General features: G+C 47.4%; 1 protein-coding gene across 8 annotated transcripts in view; it reads right to left on the bottom strand.

Moving 5' to 3' along the window:
- Positions 1-18,783, bottom strand: part of utrn (utrophin) — a 163,933-nt gene that overhangs the window by 44,711 nt on the left and 100,439 nt on the right. For all 8 annotated transcript variants that reach the window (XM_075459716.1, XM_075459719.1, XM_075459715.1 and 5 more), the window contains 5 exons: positions 17,800-17,929; positions 15,215-15,483; positions 14,411-14,557; positions 12,182-12,260; positions 10,926-10,986 (listed from right to left, as the gene is read on the bottom strand). In XM_075459716.1, coding sequence (XP_075315831.1) covers positions 10,926-10,986; positions 12,182-12,260; positions 14,411-14,557; positions 15,215-15,483; positions 17,800-17,929 — 686 coding nt within the window. The remainder of the gene's footprint in view (positions 1-10,925; positions 10,987-12,181; positions 12,261-14,410; positions 14,558-15,214; positions 15,484-17,799; positions 17,930-18,783) is intronic.

Raw genomic sequence — 18,783 nt, 5'->3', positions numbered from 1 at the left:
GTTGCTCCCGTATTGCCAGACAAGCTTATCCAGCGTCCACCAACCCATAGGGATAAGTACACTGTTCCAATCAGGACAGCAAAACCGCTCTAGCCACGCACGGAGCGGAGACGTCCAGCATATAGAAACGGACAAAAGTGAGAGGCGAGGACCAACTCGCTGCAGCACAAACGTCCTGAACAGTGACTCCCCTGAATAAGGCCCAGGATGCGGCCAAGCCCCGAGTCGAGTGCGCTCGCAGGCCCACAAGTGGCTGCAAACCCTGACTCGTATAAGCCAAAGCAATCGCCTCCACCACCCAGTGGGATAGACGCTGCTTTGTGACAGGTTTCCCCTTATGAGGGTTAGCCCAGGAGACGAACAGCTGATCGCTCCTCCTGAAACCCCTCGTCCTGTCCATATAAGTGCTCACTGCACGGACTGGACATAACGCATGCGACATCTGCTCACCTGGTGAGGCAGCAAAAGCCACAAGGTCAATAGGAGAACATGAGCCCACCACCTTAGGCACAAAGGCCGGGTTGGGCTTCAAAATCATCCTCACATCCCCCGGAAAGAGCTGAGCGCATGAGGGATGCACTGAGAGCGCATGGATGTCACTGACCCGTTTAGCCGAAGCCAAAGCCAGCAACAACACTGTCTTGAGAGACACGTGTTTCAAGTCTGCCCCCTCCAGTGGTTCAAAGGGAGGGCCCTTAAGCCCTTTCAGGACCACGGCCAGATCCCATGGTGGTACCAGCGGTCTGGACACGGGGAGAAGCCTGCGCGCTCCCTTCATAAAGCAGCAAACCAGCGGGTGCTGGCTCGCTGTTAGCTTCCCGAAACCCACGTGACAGGCGGCGATAGCCGCCAAGTACACTTTAACCGTGGAGAAAGCTTTTCCTTTGTCAATCAGGTCCTGCAAGAATGACAATATCACTCCTACTGGACACTGAAAAGGAATGTGGCCATTTCTGTGACACCACCCCTCAAACACTCTCCACTTACAGTCATACAGAGACCTAGTGGAGGAGGCTCGAGCGTTTTGTATAGTGGAAATCACCCGCTGTGAAAGACCCACAGCTGACAGATTTAGCCACTCAGGGGCCAGGCCCACAGTGCCAGGCGCTCTGGGTGCGGGTGGAAGACCGCTCCCCCCCCCTGTGATAGCAGGTCCCTGCGAAGCGGGAGCTGCCAGGGCTGAGCGCACATCAGCTGATATATCTCCGCTAACCAATGCATCGCAGGCCAATGCGGAGCTATCAAAATCAGTGCGTGGCCGTGCTCCCTCACTCTGGACAGAGTGGGGGGTATCAAGGCCAGGGGGGGGAATGCGTAAAGACGCTCGCGCGGCCAGGCGTGCGCTAGTGCGTCTACGCCGAGGGGAGCATCCATGCTGCGGAGAGAGTAAAACAGCGCGCACTGCGTGTTGTCTCTCGATGCGAACAGATCCACCACGGCCCGGCCGAAACGTGCCCATATCTGTTCCACAATCTCCGGGTGCAGAGTCCACTCCCCGTATACCGGCGCGCCCCTGGACAACAGGTCCGCACCCGTGTTCAGGACTCCCGGGACGTGCGTCGCTCTCAGGGAGAGGAGACGACCACAGCTCCACAGGATCAGTCTGCGTGCCAGCATATGCAACTGACGGGAGCGTAATCCCCCCTGACGGTTGATATACGCCACCGTAGTCGTATTGTCCGTCCTCACCAGGACATGGTGACCCATGAGAGACGGAAGGAAATGTTTCAGGGAGAGGAACACCGCTGAAAGTTCCAGAAAATTTATGTGAGAGCGCTGGAGATCCACACTCCAGCGGCCCCTCACAGACCGGCCCTCGTGAATTCCGCCCCAACCTGTCAGGCTTGCGTCCGTAGTGACCACTTTCCTGGACAGGACGGAACCCATGGGCACCCCGTGGGTCAGAAAGGACGGGACCCGCCAGTGGCGCAGTGCCCTGGCACACCCCGGTGTGACCAGCACTCTCCGTGCGCCATGACGCACGGGATCCAGCCCGCATGAGGCCACCCAGAGCTGGAATTCCCTCATGTGGAGCCGGCCAAGATGGACTACGAGTATGGCAGACGCCATCAGCCCGAGTAACCGCAGACATAATCTGAACTGAACAGATTTGCCTGGACGGAAGAGCGCGAGACATGCCCTGAAAGCTTTCACTCGGTCCCCCGAGAGACGCGCTGTGAAAGTCACCGAGTCCAGGGATAATCCCAGAAAGATTATGCCCTGTGCCGGGGACAGCATGCTCTTTTCCGCGTTTATCACGAAACCCAGATCGGATAGGTGTCGTATGAGAATACGCGTGTGCGCCCTGGCCTCCTGCTCCGATTGTGCCAACAGCAGCCAATCGTCCAGATATGTGGCCAAGCGGATGCCCTGCCGTCTCAGCGGGGCTATTGCCGCTTCCGTGCACCGCACAAACACCCTCGGGCTTAAGGACAGACCGAAAGGGAGCACGCGGTACTCGTAACAGATCCCCTGGAAAGCAAATCTCAGATACTTTCTGTGGGGAGGATATATCGGGATGTGGAAATACGCGTCTTTCAGATCGACAGAAGTGAACCAGTCGTTCTGTCTCACAAGACGCAGCAGGGATGCGTGTGTTAGCATCCTGAACTTGTATTTCCTGAGATATTTGTTCAGAGCACGTAGATCCAGGATAGGGCGAATTCCGCTCCCCCCCCGTTTGGGGACCAGAAAATACCTGGAGTAAAAACCGCTCTGACACTGTGCGGGAGGTACGACACAGATTGCTCCTTTGTTTAACAGTGAGAGGATTTCCTCCTGTAAAACACGAGCTGACTCTCCCTGAGCCTGGGAGTATATTATACCGGCGAATCTCGGGGGAACAGCGGCGAACTGCAGCCTGTAGCCCCTCGAGATCGTCTTTACCACCCAGGGTGAGGCTGCGAGAGCGGCCCATCGCTCCCATCTGGGGGAGAGAGTGGACACACACCGCAGCCCCTCCGCCGTGAGAGGCCCCAGCCGCGGTGCGACGGCGCCCTCTCCTGGCGGAACAGTGACATGACCCCCGGGTGACGCTGCGCGTTTCTGCCCGGGAGGACAGAGCAGCGGCCGGGCCCACACACCCCTCGCCCCGGGGAAAGCCGTGGCTTTTCGCCGAGGGGGGACAGCGGGCGTCACCACCACGCTGCTTATTTTGATATTTTGTTTGGCTTTTGTTAGCTGAGCCCTCGGCCTTCGGCCTGGATGCTGCAGCGGGACACATTTTATTTTCTTTACAGAAATGTGTGTGCTTGTGCGTGCTTGTGGACATGAGAGAGGGGCAACTGCTGAACCCTCCGCCGTCAAATGTCCGTCTCCCCCGGTCTGCTCTGGCACGGTCCGTGGCAGCCGGGAGACGGGGGCGTGGTGGGCCTCCGGGAGCACGCTCAAAAGCCGAACAGGTGGAGCTGGTGAACGGGGAACATCCAGCTGCATCACCGGTGAAGAGAGGGGCGATCAGGCCGCTCTCTTCTTCTTCCTGGCCTGGTTGAAGACAGCTTGCACGGGCTGTGCCGGCGGAGCTGCAGCCGGGACCGAGGGCTTCCTGGGCCAGCCGGCCCGAGCGGGCGGGGGGCCCGGGGCGAGCTGGGGTTTCGTCTGTTTGGGCGTTTTAAACTGCGAAACCTGGGAAGCGGCCTGTGCGAAGCTTTTACGCTGCACAGTCGGAGAGGGAGCCGGGGACTTTCGAGGGAGGCAGAGCCGGAGAGCTTCATCCTCCTTCTTTTTGGCTTCACACCGCCGTTGCATCGAGTCCAACGCGGAGCCGAAAATCCCCTCCGGGACAATGGGCATGTCCAGGACGTCCTCCTTCTCTCTGTCTGACAGGTTGGCGAGGTTGAGCCACCTCGCTCGTTCCTGCAGAACCATCGTCCCCAGCGCTTTTCCCGTGGCCCGGACCGCGCAGCGTTGGACACGGAGACACAGGTCGGTGATGACCGGTATCTCCTCCCACGTAGCTGGGTCCTGAGTTTGCCCAAAATCCTCACACAACTCAGCCTGGTAAGCCGTGAGCAGGGAGAGGACATTGAGCGCTCTGGCCGAAAGCGCCACCGCCTTGTAAGCCTTTTCAGTCAGGGCCGACTGAAAACGGTCGGACTTGGACGGCAGACTGGGGCTCCGGGAGGACACCGCTGACAGCCGGGGGTGAAGGTGGGCTGCAACGAGTGGCTCCATCGGAGGCATGCGGAGCAGACCCAGGCTCTCCATCGCCTCACAGTCGAGGGACGAGGCCCCGGGAATCGGGCTCCTGCTGCTGTATGGGCGGTCTCTCCATGAGCGCGCCACCTCATCCAGCAGCTCTGGGAAGACGGGGAGAAGTTGCTTCGTCGCGCTCTTGGCCAAGGGCAATTTCTTCCCCTCGTAGCGGGATCTGGAGGTCTCAGCTACGACAGCAGGCCAGGGGATGCAAAGCCGGGCAGCAGCGCGTTTGCACACGTCGAGCATGTCCGAGCTGGCGAGGGGAGAAGCTGGTGTGCTGCTCTCATCTCCATCCCGAGAGGCGACGGAGGCCGTGGGCTGTGCAGCCCGGGCCGGAGTGATGAAGATGTCTTCCTCGTCTTCATCCTCTGATATGAGGAGGTCCGAGGCGGCATCTTCATCGTCCCCATAGTCCAACAATAGGACGTCTTCCTCCTGCGGGGGATCCGCGGCTAGGCCGAGCTGGGAGCCCCAGCTGGCGCTAGCCTCCGGTACCGCCACCGCAACAACCCCTCTCTCCTCTCCACCCTCGACGGCGGCGCCGTCGGAAGGGAGATAGGGGTCATGTCCAGACAAGCTAGCTTGGCGGGCTAGCCGTCTGCGGAGACTCTTGATGGTGAACACCGCACAGTGTTGACACGAGCCGGGGACGTCGATAGCCAGCCGGGCGTGTTGCAGCCCCAGGCAGCTCGAGCAGACCTGGTGTGGATCTTTACTCGATATCTTGTTCCCACAGCGACAGGGACGGGCCCCGGAGTCTCCGTGCCCTCTGGTGTGAGGGGTTTTGTCCTCCATTCCTCGCGAGCTGGTGTGCAGGCAGGGAGTTGAGGCAGTTAACTGGTGTGCTAACTGTGAAGCCGAGAGGATAGCTGGTGTGCTAACGCTCGGGACTCGAACAGCCGTGGTGAGGCGCCGAGGACAGTGCTGGCCAAGCCGTGGAGAGGCGAGGAAAGCACTGAGTTCGATCTGGTGTGACCGACGAAGCAAAATGTATCCAAGGCTAGGTAGCGCCCGGCGACAGAAGCTGAGTAAGATCCGTCTGCGGACAGTTAAGCTAGCTGGCCAGAGGACGCGAGATATGCTCCGAGTGAGAAGAGGTGTTTGAATGACGTGGTGCCGTCCGCAGGAGGTATTTAAGGTAGGTGGGACTACCTGGTGCGGACGGACACGTTTCACCAGCCAATCAGGATTGGCGTAATGAGATTGATGCTTCTGAGGTCTGCAGCGGGGGCGTGCATCCCATAGTGAGACATCGAGCGAAATATTATGAAAGAGAACTAACTCAATGATGGGACACACAATGACCCAGAAAATATTATTTCTGTATGCGGGGGAAAAAACAACACAAGCACGCACTGTTTCCATCAACAAAAATATGTGACAGCTACCTCCACAGCTCATAAATGCAATGATGTGCACAACTCAATGTCAGCAGTTTTCAACACTTTCCCTAAACTCTTGCCCTTTCTACGGTAAAGCCAAAGCTTTTTTTTTTTTTTTTTGCTGTTGTCTTGAATTGGGAAAACAAGCAAACTGGTGACTCACTACAAAGCTGTTACACTTAATATAACAGGAAACATTGAATGGCAAGAGAAGAGGCATCAGGAAATATTGAGGAGCAGGGGACAAAATAAGGTACTCTGGTAGAAGTCTGAAAGCCTCTTAGACTCACTAATATGATTTGCGTTCACGCTGGCTTTTTGCAATTCAAACCCCGAGCTGGAGATTATATACGGCTTACGGACTCATACTATATATAAGAATGATGTTTTGATATTTACTTAAAGACCCCCTCTGCTAAAAATCAAGTTTTCAACCTTGTTAACATGTCAATACGATTTTTTTTTTCTTTTTTTCCTTTTTTTTTTACATGTAACAGGACATAATATGAACGGAATCAGCCACCAATGCAGTGGCTTGAGATTTCTGCTTGAGATCACTACCCTGAGTCTCAGAAAGGAAAACTCAAGACGGTCCTGTGTAATCCACGTAGAAGACTGGAGGAACCCATCCAGACAACCTGCTGGGTGGGGCTGTCTGCAAGCTGTGAAACCAATGAAATGAGAAGCAAGATAGTGGCGAAAGTACAAGGTAGGTGGAGAGGACAGGAAACGCAGAGCAGAGCACGCCCTGTCAAGCCCATCGGTGTTCTTAATTTGTGGATAAAACTTTGAAATGCACAATTTTGAGGGACGCTGATGAGTTTTAAGAGAATTAACATTTGCTGGAGTGGAACTTTAAGAGATCGGCTCGTTGAGCATTCATCACAAATTTGTGGATTTAATAGGGCTGTTTCTTTGAAAGCTTTAAAAGATTTGCAACCTATATTTGAAATCTCTGCTGACGAGGTTTGAATCCACTTGGGGCTGGCGAGTGGATGAAGCCTCATCAAAACACCAGAGGAGGGAATACCTTCAGGGGGAAAGGTATTCATTCATCGAGCATAGTTCCAAAGATTTTTATTTTTTTTTTTAAGAATCGATGTCAAGGTGCAGGGCAGCTGTTCCAGCAGCATGCATCTGCTCAGCACCTTCGCAACACCCTTTATGCGTTTTTTGTCTAACTTTTCATATTTGTTGGTCTGTTTTTCTTTCACAGAGCCAAAGTCATTTAGAAGTTAACAGAGTCATTCCATTTTCAGGCAGTTATTTTAGTCCACATCACACTGACTGCAGGAAATGATTAAACGCACGAGTTTCTTTGAACTGTACCAAACAGATTCACTGGACATGTGATCACAGGCTGTTACCTTGACAGTGAGAGCCGTGTCCTCCAAATCATTGCTTTTCTCTCCAATTCATGTCTGGTTCCACGCTGAGTATAGGTGTCAATCCTCCCTTTAATTTGTGTGAATCCTATTTTCTGCCAGTCTGTCCGTGACTTTACAGTCTGTGTGAAAACGTTTTATTTTGATGTATTTCCAAAGATCAAATCATAATGAGTCGTGCAGATTCAGCTACTGTGAAAGTGATGGTTTTAGGATTTGTAAATGTCTTTATTCAAGAAAAGTCTCAACTTCTCACCAAAATGTAAAGCTGCTCACCATGGCTGTTTGGGATGATTTTTAAAGACGCATTTCACCAAAAACAAAACTAGAAATTAAATGTTTTAACTGGACCAAAAAGCCCAGGTGCTGAAACCACCGACCGACATCAACTACAGGCGTTCAGATCCTCATTTCGTAGGTTTTATTTTAGTTATTTCCAGCTTTTAAATGTGAGAATTAGTTTTAAAAATACGAATTTTTCTTTATCAATTCCAAGCAAATTGATCTCCACGGCAGAAAATGACCTCTCATCTTGAATGAATTCAATCCAATTAAAACAGAAACAGCCTGTTCAAGCCAGCCATTATCAGAGGTAGTAGTTTTCCTATTTTCCAACACATTTTCTGTCCTTTAAATGACATCTCAAAATCAGCATCAACAAGTCGAACAGAGGGGGATGCAGGCAGCAGGCAGAAAAAGATTAAATATGCGGGGCAGCTAGTGTACCGTGAGGAGGGGAAATATAATTTTACATTATGATTCTATGAGATTTCTGTCTGACTGAGCAAGAAGAGAAGCTGAAACTATTTGACAAAAGTGACCCCGTTAGACTAACAGATCACCACTGTAACAATTCAGCCTACGGAGATTAATTGCTATTCCCTTTGACGTTCTATGTGCAGCTTTGCCATTCCCAGCAGCACAGTCTCGCCGAAGGTTAAAGAGGTTCTTATTACTTTTTTCCTCCCTGTTGCTCCACAATTAACTGTACACATACTATTAAGGGACAAAATATTTCCTTTGGTGAATAAAAGAAGATGAAATTTAAGTGAAAAGAAATTCCTCTGGGGAAAAAATAAATAAAAACTGCAGTCGCTGCATGGTTAAAGATCAAAACACCAATCTAAACACCTACGGTGGCAAAACACCTCCTTCGCCGGTGGGAGTTTGTCACTGTCACACACTCAGAGCCCGCCATGAATAATCACGAGTAGGTCGGTGAAGGATTCCTAGCGTGTCTGAATATCCAAAGAAACAGAATTAGAGAAATATCAGAGCGGGCATGAGGAATATTTAAAGAACTTTTTCCTCCCCGCAGACAGCAGCCTGGCAGGCTTATCACAAAGTGTCTGTGACAGGTGATAAGTGCCTGCATTCACCGCCTTTCTCGAACTGGCATCAATTCACTGCTGCCTCTTGTCTGTGCTTCTACGAAAAATAACTCCCTTTTTCTCAATTACAGAGCCATTCTGCCTTTGAATTAAACCCCAGACAGTTGGGATTCCAATTAAAGCTTATTAAACTACACATCCAGAGGAGCACATTGTCCACCGCCCCTCCAAAATGTGCCAGAATGGGCGATATGGGACAGCCTGGGGTTGCAAGCATGAGGCAGTACTCTGCATGTGATTACGAAGCCGTGTGATTTCCCCTGAATATGTCATCTCAACTTTACATTACAAGGCGCAATTTTAATCAGGTGACCTTTGTCAGCCTGAAGAAAAGATTCACAACATGAGAGGAGAATGATGAGGAGGAGTTTGGAGACATAAATGTGTCAGAGACTGATGTGGGAAACCCAACGATGCTACAACACTGAAAGTGACCCATCATTAGTCCTGCAGATGGATTTAGAGTCCAGTTAAAAAAGCAAACTAGGCGAGTTTTCATGAGTGAGGGCAAGCTCGTATCTACTGTAAATCTGTGAATAAGGAAGGCGGAGAGTGCAAAATCTGGCCCAAACAAGATGGAGGTCTCTGCAGGGCATATGGGGAATGCTTAGTGGGCGTGAGCATGTATTTGGTCAGCCTAGTTCCAAGTCAGAGTTAATCTTCATCTTTGTGTGCGTGCAACCATTTCTCCTGTGGCATGAGGGGTTTGCATCACAACTAAACACACCCGTACACATTGTTCGTTTCAATGTCCTTGTGCGCCTGTGTTTAGTTGGTGTGCACGGGCAGATGTAGGTTTGCTGGCTGGGTATGTCAGTGATGACAGGCTGTTGGCTCTCTCTAAAGGTAGAAGCCTGTTCTGCAAGTTATTGGGTGCCCGGCTTTAATCTCTGAGCCCCTCTAATGCCAAGCTGCAAGCACAAACAAGAGGCAGGTGCAAGGCAATTCCTCCATCTAAATCCTATGCTTAATTTAGTGATTGCTTAGACTTTATTTACAACTTCTTTCAGATGAAAAAAACAGTAAAAAATAAAAAATAATAATAAATAATAATAATGATTTTTTTATGTAAAGCGAATATAATGAAGTTACAGCCAAACAAACTGTTTTTTTTGTAATGGGCACTGTTGTTCACATCTATTCATCTATTCAACCAAAGCAAATGACAGACAAGTGCAATGGAATTTTTTAATTAAAAGCCTAGTCCAAACTATGGAGCTAAATAATAGGTTGCAGATCTCAAGTTTTGACAAGATGACATTCAAATACAACAAGCAAATAACTAAACTTTTTGGGGAACTGTCACTGCAAATGCTCCCAGATGAAGCTTTAATTGTGGGTTGTACAACGACAAGCAGCAACAGTATTGAACCAAACAAGAGAGAAGCGAATAAAATATCCAGAGTTTCCCCGTTGCTGCCAGACAAAAATAAAGTTCAGGTTGGGTTAGGCATCAGTTTACTGACATGCAGCTACGTGTTTTCAGGATAATGAGGTCCTTTCAAAGTTTCAAAGCTGACATTTCCCAAGCAGCAGAGAAGCCACTCGCAGATTTTCTCTCTGCCCGTTAAAACTGAAACTTCATCTTTGGCCTAATTTCACAAAAATTAGAATGGAAAGCAAGACATCAAACTGAAGTCATTACAGTCACTGTAAGCAGAGACGTGAGGGAAGCTGCCCTGGGATTTAGCCCAGTGTTCAAAAAGAAGCCCTAATGTTGAACTGGGTGAGAAATGTGCAGGCGAATAAAACTGAACGCACACAGGAGCAAATCAAGTCCCTAATTGGAGGAAAAATAAATGATTTACATGTTGTACACGGAAGGTTTCACGGAGCAGGAACTGCCAGATAGGTAATGCGGGATCTGCCACATACTACCAGATGATGTTTTAAAAATTCAAGATCAAATCAAAATCAAAGTCTACTCCTTTTACGCCAGATCTGGGTCTATTTTGAGGAGAATGTGGCAGTTATGTGTCTGCAAACCAAAACTGACACTTAGAAGTTTAAATCAATCATGATCACGAACCTTAATAATAATTAAGGATTTAGTAGTTTAGTGCTTTTGAATGTCTTATAAGTCATATTCAAATAAAGGGTGTTTGTGACATCTTGCACAATGTAGACCTCTTGGTTCTACGGCACTAGTAGCACAATAGTAGAGTGGTTCCCAACATGAGGGGCAAGAAAACCAAAAATACAATCAATTTCAGATGTCCAAAGGGTGCATGAATCATACAAACAAAAAGTAAAGGTTAAACTCTTCTCCACAAAATTCAGGTAATTCTATTCCGCTGCTGTAAATCTCCCAGAACAGTCCCATCTCACAGACAGGCAGCCTGAGACCAAGGATGACAAATAGCATGAACTGTACGACAGAGCTGTATGCAAAACAAGGAAACGTTCCTACGGGAGGTGGAGAGAAATACTAAATGAATGATTCTTTAAAACAAATTTCAAAGACAACTTTTCAGACTGATAATCACAAAATGTTTTTTTCCCCCGAACAAACGAGCATACCACCCACACATGCACAATGAAGGTTATCACGATCATTTCTCATCACTTACTTGATGTAATAGGGAACCTTGTTCTGAGATACTGCCCGTTGCCAGGGGAGCTGCACAGACGCTGCAGACACGTCGAGCATGAAGAGAAGGGGAGAGATAAAAAGTCAAGAAGCAGTCTAGATTGACACTCCATCATAATAAACACTGCATGCGCTACAGTAATCCAGTTCGGCAATTTAGTTTTTGAAGCTTGACGTGAAATGATTCCTCCGACATTAACATAAAAACATTTAAAACTCTTACAGGGCAAGATATTGGGTGAAAAAAGTAGAAGGGTGTTGTTATATAAGAGAAAGGAAGGAGGATGGGAACATTATGGCCGTGATCACTAAAAAAAAACAACTAATCTTTAAAAGACACAAAAGAAGATGGACCGCAGAGGGGAAATCATAAGTATGGAAATCTGATAAAGTTTTAAAACCACCCAAACAGTGAGACTCAACAAAGCTTTCCAGAGCAAACGGCAGCAGAAATGTTGCTTGATTTATTGCCCTCCCACTTTCCCTCCTCCACGACACAGCTCCACACTCAGATAGAGAGATGAAAAGACAGTAAGAGAAAGAGATTAAATGAGATGGGAGATCTACGAGATGGATAAGGTGAGATAAGAACGCAGTACTTTATTGATCTCCGAGGGAATATTAAGCTACGAGTGTAATGACAGCGGTTGTGTGATGGAGGAGATAGTGTCATAGAGCCAGGAAGATTAAAGAAGGGTGGAATTTTGTCCGGCGCAGTTGCTGAGCTCCCAGCAGTGCTTGCTTAGTGAATTCATGTCTGCCGGTGACGCAGCATGATGGCCCAGCACCTGCACTGAATCACACATCGTCCATTTTGTCTCCGTGCCCGACAGCCAGCGCAGTAAATCAGGTGGAGCAGGACGAACACTGATGACTTTATGATGATAAAAAAATAAGGAGAAGACAGAGGGAGACGTAGAGGAGAAGAGACTGGCTGTTTTGTTTAATTTCTCTGAATTTGTCTTCTCCCTGTAGCTCCGTCTCAAACTCTCTCTGTTCTGCTAATGACCACTCTAAAGAGGGAGTAAGAGGAGGGAGTCAGTGAAGCTGTAATTAAGCCTCCCATTATTCAAGAGTAAAGTGCCTCGTGTGCATGAGTTTGAGTGTGAGCAAACCCACTGAACGGGTGTGATTGAAGCGATCAGAACGGCTGAGGATGAGAGGGAGGAAAATTGTGTAAACAGTCCAAGGCACCCAACATTTTCTTTTTTCCCCTGGAGAAGTAATTGTACTCACTTGAGAGGAAATGTTGGGAGGAGGGGCCGAAGTCTCTGTGCGCCTCCTGAAGGAGTTTCAGTCTGTCCTCCACTGCCACCTGTAAGATGAGCACGCACAGAAGAGAGGACAGTGAGCTGCAGAGACAGAACTTCACGGTGGCTGCACTCGATCACCGTTTCAGTGCAGTGAGATCAGAGGTGGGATTTCTGCAAAACCTCAACTCACTCAACTGTTCTCCACCACAGGTACAAAACTATACAGTTACTATACTATATTTTTTCTTTGCTCAACGAGGGAAATTGTCAGTAAAACAAAACCACCATCACTTTGTCCTGAGTGGTGCTCACTATTCGGGAGTTAAAAACCCCATCTGACCATCCCTAAATGGTCTGTGGTTCAGAGTAATAAAAGCACCACAGCATCATTCCTTGATTGTACATCTGAAGCATGCGTAGATCTACCGGAACCGCTGCAAATCGACCATAGCAAGGTCAGCCACATATGAGGAACTGCAAAACAGGTGTCAGTCACCGTCACAATCTGCCCCCATCATAGCAGGTCGGCATGCGAGACATGACTGGAAAAGCAGTAAGAAATTTACCATCATTTGGTCATGATAAAGGACACCTGATTTTCGGTTTGAATCAACTTAACTGAGGTGAATCGGCCTCCACGTTGTTTCTGTGGCTACACATGGTAGCTAATTTACTGCTGTTGCGTGTGCACCAGTGTGCAGCACGCCGGTTACTGAACCAGATGCAATCAGTCACAGGGCGCTCACAAAAGGCTTTAAAACGCGCGACTTGGAAAAACATGCATCGGGTCACAACTAAAGCGTCTCCTACAGACGGCCTACAGCGACCGCCGTTTACTGTGGGACAGATGAGAAATCAGACAAATAGGGTCATATTGCATTTCACTGCGTGTGAACTTAACGTTCAGAGTATTAGCAAAGCACTGGAGGCAGAAAGCAGATGTCAAAGAGGGAATCATTAGCTTGCTTTGGACTCTTCATCATGCGTGTAATACAGGTGAAGCTCCATGAGGATTTTACTTATGAACCAGACAAACATTCACACATCTACTCCTCTGATGTGGTTGGCAGGAGAGTATTGGCAGTCTGGAATACTGATACTTGCACATATACACAGAATTATGACAGCCAGATGTCCACATGGATCCTGGTAATGGGCACAGAAAGGCCAGTAGCTCAGTCTCTTTTTGGCCACTAATGACTTTTATGCCCACTGTCCCACAGCAAGACAGATGATTACTGGCTTATTAGAGAAGCCGCTGCCTTCCTGTAGACTGAAACAAAAAAAAAAAAAAAAAAAGGGGCAAAAAAAAAAAAGGGGCAAAAAATGAGCAGTCCATTGAAACTGTGCCCTCCTATGACTCTGGATTTGTTATTGTCACTCTCCTGGTGGAAAGACTGTTTTTGGGCCACAAATTAGCCCAGCTACCCAGTTTTGCCCGACAGCTGTGTCACATTTAAAATTTAAAATAAAAAAGATACAACTTATGAAGGCCACACTGTTGTGTGGCAATTGTGTCTCTGAAACCGCAATCACAGTCCATTGGTTTCCTTTATGAGAGGAAGAATTTTGTCCCTGATATCTATCTTTGACTACACCCCTATAGATGCAAACGAGCCAGTCTAATTAGACACCACTGGATTATTCTTGCTTCTGTTTTAACCAAAAAGGAGAAGCTTACATTCACAGTTTAAAAGACTAATATAATGCTTTGCTAATAAAAAAAGGGACTATTCAACTCTCTAATTCACAAGCAAACCCCCTTTCTCTTCTCTTCTCTTCTCATTCCCTGGGATAACTTGTAAAGAGATAGATTTCCCTCCAGGACCGAGACAAAGTCCAATCTGAGAAACACTCAGCGAGTCCCTCAGCAGATCAAACCAAGACGATCAGCCTTACAGAGCCAAGAATGTGACTGGCGCACTGTGAGAGAAGTATCTGCTGATGTGCTGTGACAAAGTGCGGCATTGTGCAAGCAAAGTTGTGTACAAATATAACATGCACACGGGTTGAGGGACATTCTGTGCCCCGTGTCTTTAGCTGAGCCAAAGCACCATGACCCCGCAGCTGGAGACAGGAAAAAAGGTAAGAACAGAGGCAGAAAGTTGGAGAATGAGGGGGAAAAAAGAAGGAAAGACAGCGAAGTGTGGACAAACTGCCGAATAAAGCAGTGTGTAGAAAACCACACTCCAACAGGAGGAATTCAAACTACCTGAAGAATTTTCCATCTCATGTTGAGTTGGTCCAGTTGTCTGGAGGCGGTGGACGACAGCTGAATGTCCAGCGGTGTGAGCTCCGCAGAAAGCTCGTTCACAATCTGAACATCCTGACGTAATGGGGTGATCTCTTCTCTGAAGGCCTGGTCAGATCGGAAATGCTTTGGTTAGCAGTGGGAAAAATGATGACGTCATCGTATGGTCTGATTTGTGCTTACACAAAGAGTTTCAGCCATACTGTAGGGATCAAGCATCTTGTGGTTTATGGTGCTTTGCGTCTTTAACATGTTTCACCACATATTCGCTAAAACTCTATAATCTGCTATAATCTGCATCAAGTGTCGCCACAGTGGACTTTATGCTCACATCTGTATATCTTGTGTTGGAGAAAAGATGGAAGGGAAGTGTTTCCATGGTTCAAATCTAATCTATTCATGGCCCTTTTTATCCTACAATTGACATCAATATTAAGAGATATCATTTGCCAGACTGTCCATGCCAGGAGGACAACGGAATTTCAGGGGTGCAGTAACAGATGGTAAAGTTGTCTGCCAGTTGCGCCTCCTCATGCAACCTGTGAGTCACGGCTAGACTATTCTCTGTGCCAGTCTCTTTCTGCTGTCATTTTTCTTCTTGTTAACTGAATGAGCTTCCCCTTAAACTAGGCCTCTTTGGGAAAAGAGACTTTCAAGTTTCATGAGTAGCATTTGCAAATGATGAGAAAGAATCATCAAACCGAGGGCATCATCAAAAGGAGTTAAAACATCAGAATATCATCGGTTCAAACTTCTTTAACTCACTACTGTCTTCTCGATGTGATCCTGGAGAGAGTCGATGAGCAGATCGCCCACAGGCTGCCAGGTAGCTTTAGCCTCCTCCGCTTGTGTCAGCCGCAGGTCTAGCTGGTCCATGGAGCTCTGCAGGTCCTGGAGTCGCTCCAACGCTCGCTCCACCTGATTCTGCCAGCCGCCCACATGCCCCTTTAGACGCTCCCACCGCTCCATCACTTCGCCAGTCTGCTTGCGGATGGCCCGGGCCAACCCTCGGGCCTTCTCCTCTGGGGTGAGGTCTGGAATGAGACAGGAAATGCAGCTATTTCACTGACGGCTGTCATAGCCTTCATCGTTCTTTAAAGTAAGCTTTAGTTATGCCCCTTCAACATGGTAGTGACAAGGATATTTTCACGAAATGCGTCAGCATCAAAATATGGTTTGAGCTTTGTCCCTTCACCCCACATTATTTTGGTTGGCTAAGACAGGAAGATGTTACATTTTCCTTCTTTTAAAACAGCTAAACCAAAAAACACACACATACACCGATGACAAGAACGACTCAATAAGAGGGTCTTTGCATATTCAGATATTCACAAAAAGCCTGTGTTTTCTATTTTTTCCATCTCCACTGAAATGATTTTTTGGGAAGAAAGGGTGGAGCTCCGCGTGGTAGCTCTGAAGCACAGGGAAAAAAAAAACAGTAAAGCAGAAAAGCAGGAAACATAAAAGTCCGAAAAAAGGACGAGGGAAACCAGGCAGCAAAGGTGAGAGGATGGAGTAATTGCTACAGATGCCAGAGGAGAGAAAATAACAGGCAGAAGACTTAACTGCTCCCTAAATACCCATTTAAGCTGCAGAGAAAGATGAGCAGCTTTTATGAGTTCTAAGGTCTCATCTCCAGAGTAGAGACTGAAAAACTATCTTCACCTGTTGCACCTCTCTTTTAATCCCTCTCTTTTCCTCCCTGCGCACACACGAGCCTGACAAACGGTGGACATATGCTGCAGGTGGTGCTTCACACTGCTGCACAGCGTGATGACTTTCGCCATGAAGAATGTGGCGCTCAAGCAATGAGTCAAATTAGTGGTACAGACAACCGAACGCATCGCTTCATGATTTAAGATCATCTATTTTAATATTAAGGCTTTATCAAAATGTCACTTACGGAAATTCCGCCCCCTTTGGTCACACAACAAGCCAGGTCTCAGATTTCAGATCAGTTTTGAACTATTTATTCAATGAGATGATGCTGTGATATCAAAGATCACGCACACAACATGCCCGTTGGTCTGTGCTCTGATGCTTCGCCACTCCCCTACACAGCCCCCAAGGTTGGGTTTAATTATTTACACAGTAGGGTTTTAGTTTGAAGGGAAATGTGCTGACTTAACCAAGACTTCCCTGATGCATTCAACAGAGGCAGAGAGAGGTAATGCTGAATGAGTTGGCTCATGTTTAATTCTTGCCTGCCCTATTACATGTTTGTATTATTACCAACTCAAGTGTTCCGTGAGAGGCATTTCGAGGCCACTTCACCTGAAACTGGGCCAAAATAACCTTGTATTTGGTTTCAAGAGAATCAGATATTTTTGCTGTGAATGTATAAAAGTCCTGAATGGGAATCTTTCCTGATCTGGGCTGATCTTCGGCCTAGTAAAACAGGAGTTTAAAAGATCCCTCATGGCCATTTAACACTCCACAAACTCAAGATATGAACATTGGTTACCCAATCACGCGTTATGCCAAGAGAAAGACGAGAGTCTAAAAAAAATTTTTTTATTTTTTTTTTTAAAAATCAGACAATTTCATTCAAATTTTGTATGTTGAGCATAGCTTTAAAATCACGTTACTCAGAACCATCTCGGAAGTTATTGTTGGAAGCTGTTCGGAGTCGCTGTGCCCACTGAAGAAAACCGTCTGTCAATCACTGTTCACCTCAGATCAAAGTCAGACAATCAGATCAGCCAGTTTGTAAGAGCAACCTTTTTCCAGAGATACTCTGTAGACGAGCAAATACTCTAAATCCGGTTTTGATGCCTCATCTCATAGGGTTGCCATTTTCGACAACACACCAAAATCCATCTGTAGCCGACGGTGTGGGACACTGTTTGGAACTAAACCTGTATGTATGACTGTTCAGCCCACAACAGAACAGAGCTGTAAATCAGGGAACTAAAACATGATTTGCCAATGATCTCACAGCAGTTGTGCTCTAAAGCCCAAATGAACACATCAGCACCCTCCAGCAGACCTCGTGCATTGTCAGACTTTACTTTAAAGTCTATGTTCTGCCGACAAAGCCTGAATGTGTCTGTCAGTGTGGCAAAGAGGTCGATGACAGAAAAAAAAAAAAAACATCAGTAGCGAAGAGACATTGATGTAAACCATCTATACCCATATGACATCATTGGCTTGTGTCAACACAACCTCTGCCCAAAGGCTGGAGCCCAAAAAATGTCAGAACTGAGGAAACCGTTTGGATAAAGCGATAAAATGTTTTAAAAAAAACAAAAAGATGCGCATCTGTTTTCAACCCCTATATACAAGGCTTCCAGTCCTCTGTCTTTTTATGTGTAGTCAGAGCACGCTTTTTCAGAAAAGCGGAAACAAACCGGTCTTTGGCTGCAGGTTCTTGCGTGGCTCTCCGGGACCCTCGATGGGTTGGTCAGCGAGAAACATCCTGGCCTGGTCCAAAGTGCTCATTAACAAGTGCTCGCGTTCCTTCAGTTCGGCGCACAGTGCCTGCAGGGGAAATCGCAAAGCAGCCGGTTAGAGGGGTGTCGATGTCGACATGAAAAGGTTAGAATGGTAAAGATCATAAAATGAAATGCTAAAAAAGTGAGCAATCCAAACAGCTGAGTTTGTGCATCTGTGTGAAGACATACTTACTGGATTTTCTCTGCAGGTATGTACATATTTTACTCTAAATTCCTGATTATGTCAGTGCCAGTGAACTCCAGCTGAACCTGGTGCATTTTGCTATTTATTTTGACATATTTACACATCAACAAGTTCTGCTTTAATCTCCCGTGACTTTCATCACTCTACCTATAAATAACTCACCCAATATGTACAACAGGAGCAGCTGCTTATGCTCAGCTTATGGTCGAGACAGAGAACAGTTTCAACAATTAATCAGGTGAGGGCTAAAAAACTAATCGTTTTCCTTTTTCAGTGTCTGACTATTAAGAGAAAAAGGAAGATGTAGGAGAGACTGAGATAAAAAGCAGCTATGCTCAGAGAATGAGCAGCAGCGAGAGTTCAGCGAGCACAGCGCCAACTGGAGCCAGGAGCACAGAGTCAAACCGGGTACGTCTTTGAGATCTGTGTGAAATTAGCTGAGCGATGCACAGAATACCTGCAGGAGTTAGCACTCTAAAGTCTACTGGTGCTGTCACATATCCTGCTCACCCTGTTACAGAGCAGCTGACACTGCGATAGACGAGTTATCATAGAGAAACACACAAAAACATTTAGTCATTAATATGAAGACACACTCAAGGATCAAGAACACAGAGAAGTAGATAATGAATGCTCACAAAGCAATTGAGAAACTCTTTCCACCTCATGTCAAGTCATCAGCTTCGCCACGGCGC

This window comes from Odontesthes bonariensis, chromosome 24 (genome assembly GCF_027942865.1).
Source record: "Odontesthes bonariensis isolate fOdoBon6 chromosome 24, fOdoBon6.hap1, whole genome shotgun sequence".
Classification (NCBI taxonomy): Eukaryota; Metazoa; Chordata; class Actinopteri; order Atheriniformes; family Atherinopsidae; genus Odontesthes; species Odontesthes bonariensis.
This window is presented reverse-complemented; position numbering and strand designations above follow the sequence as displayed.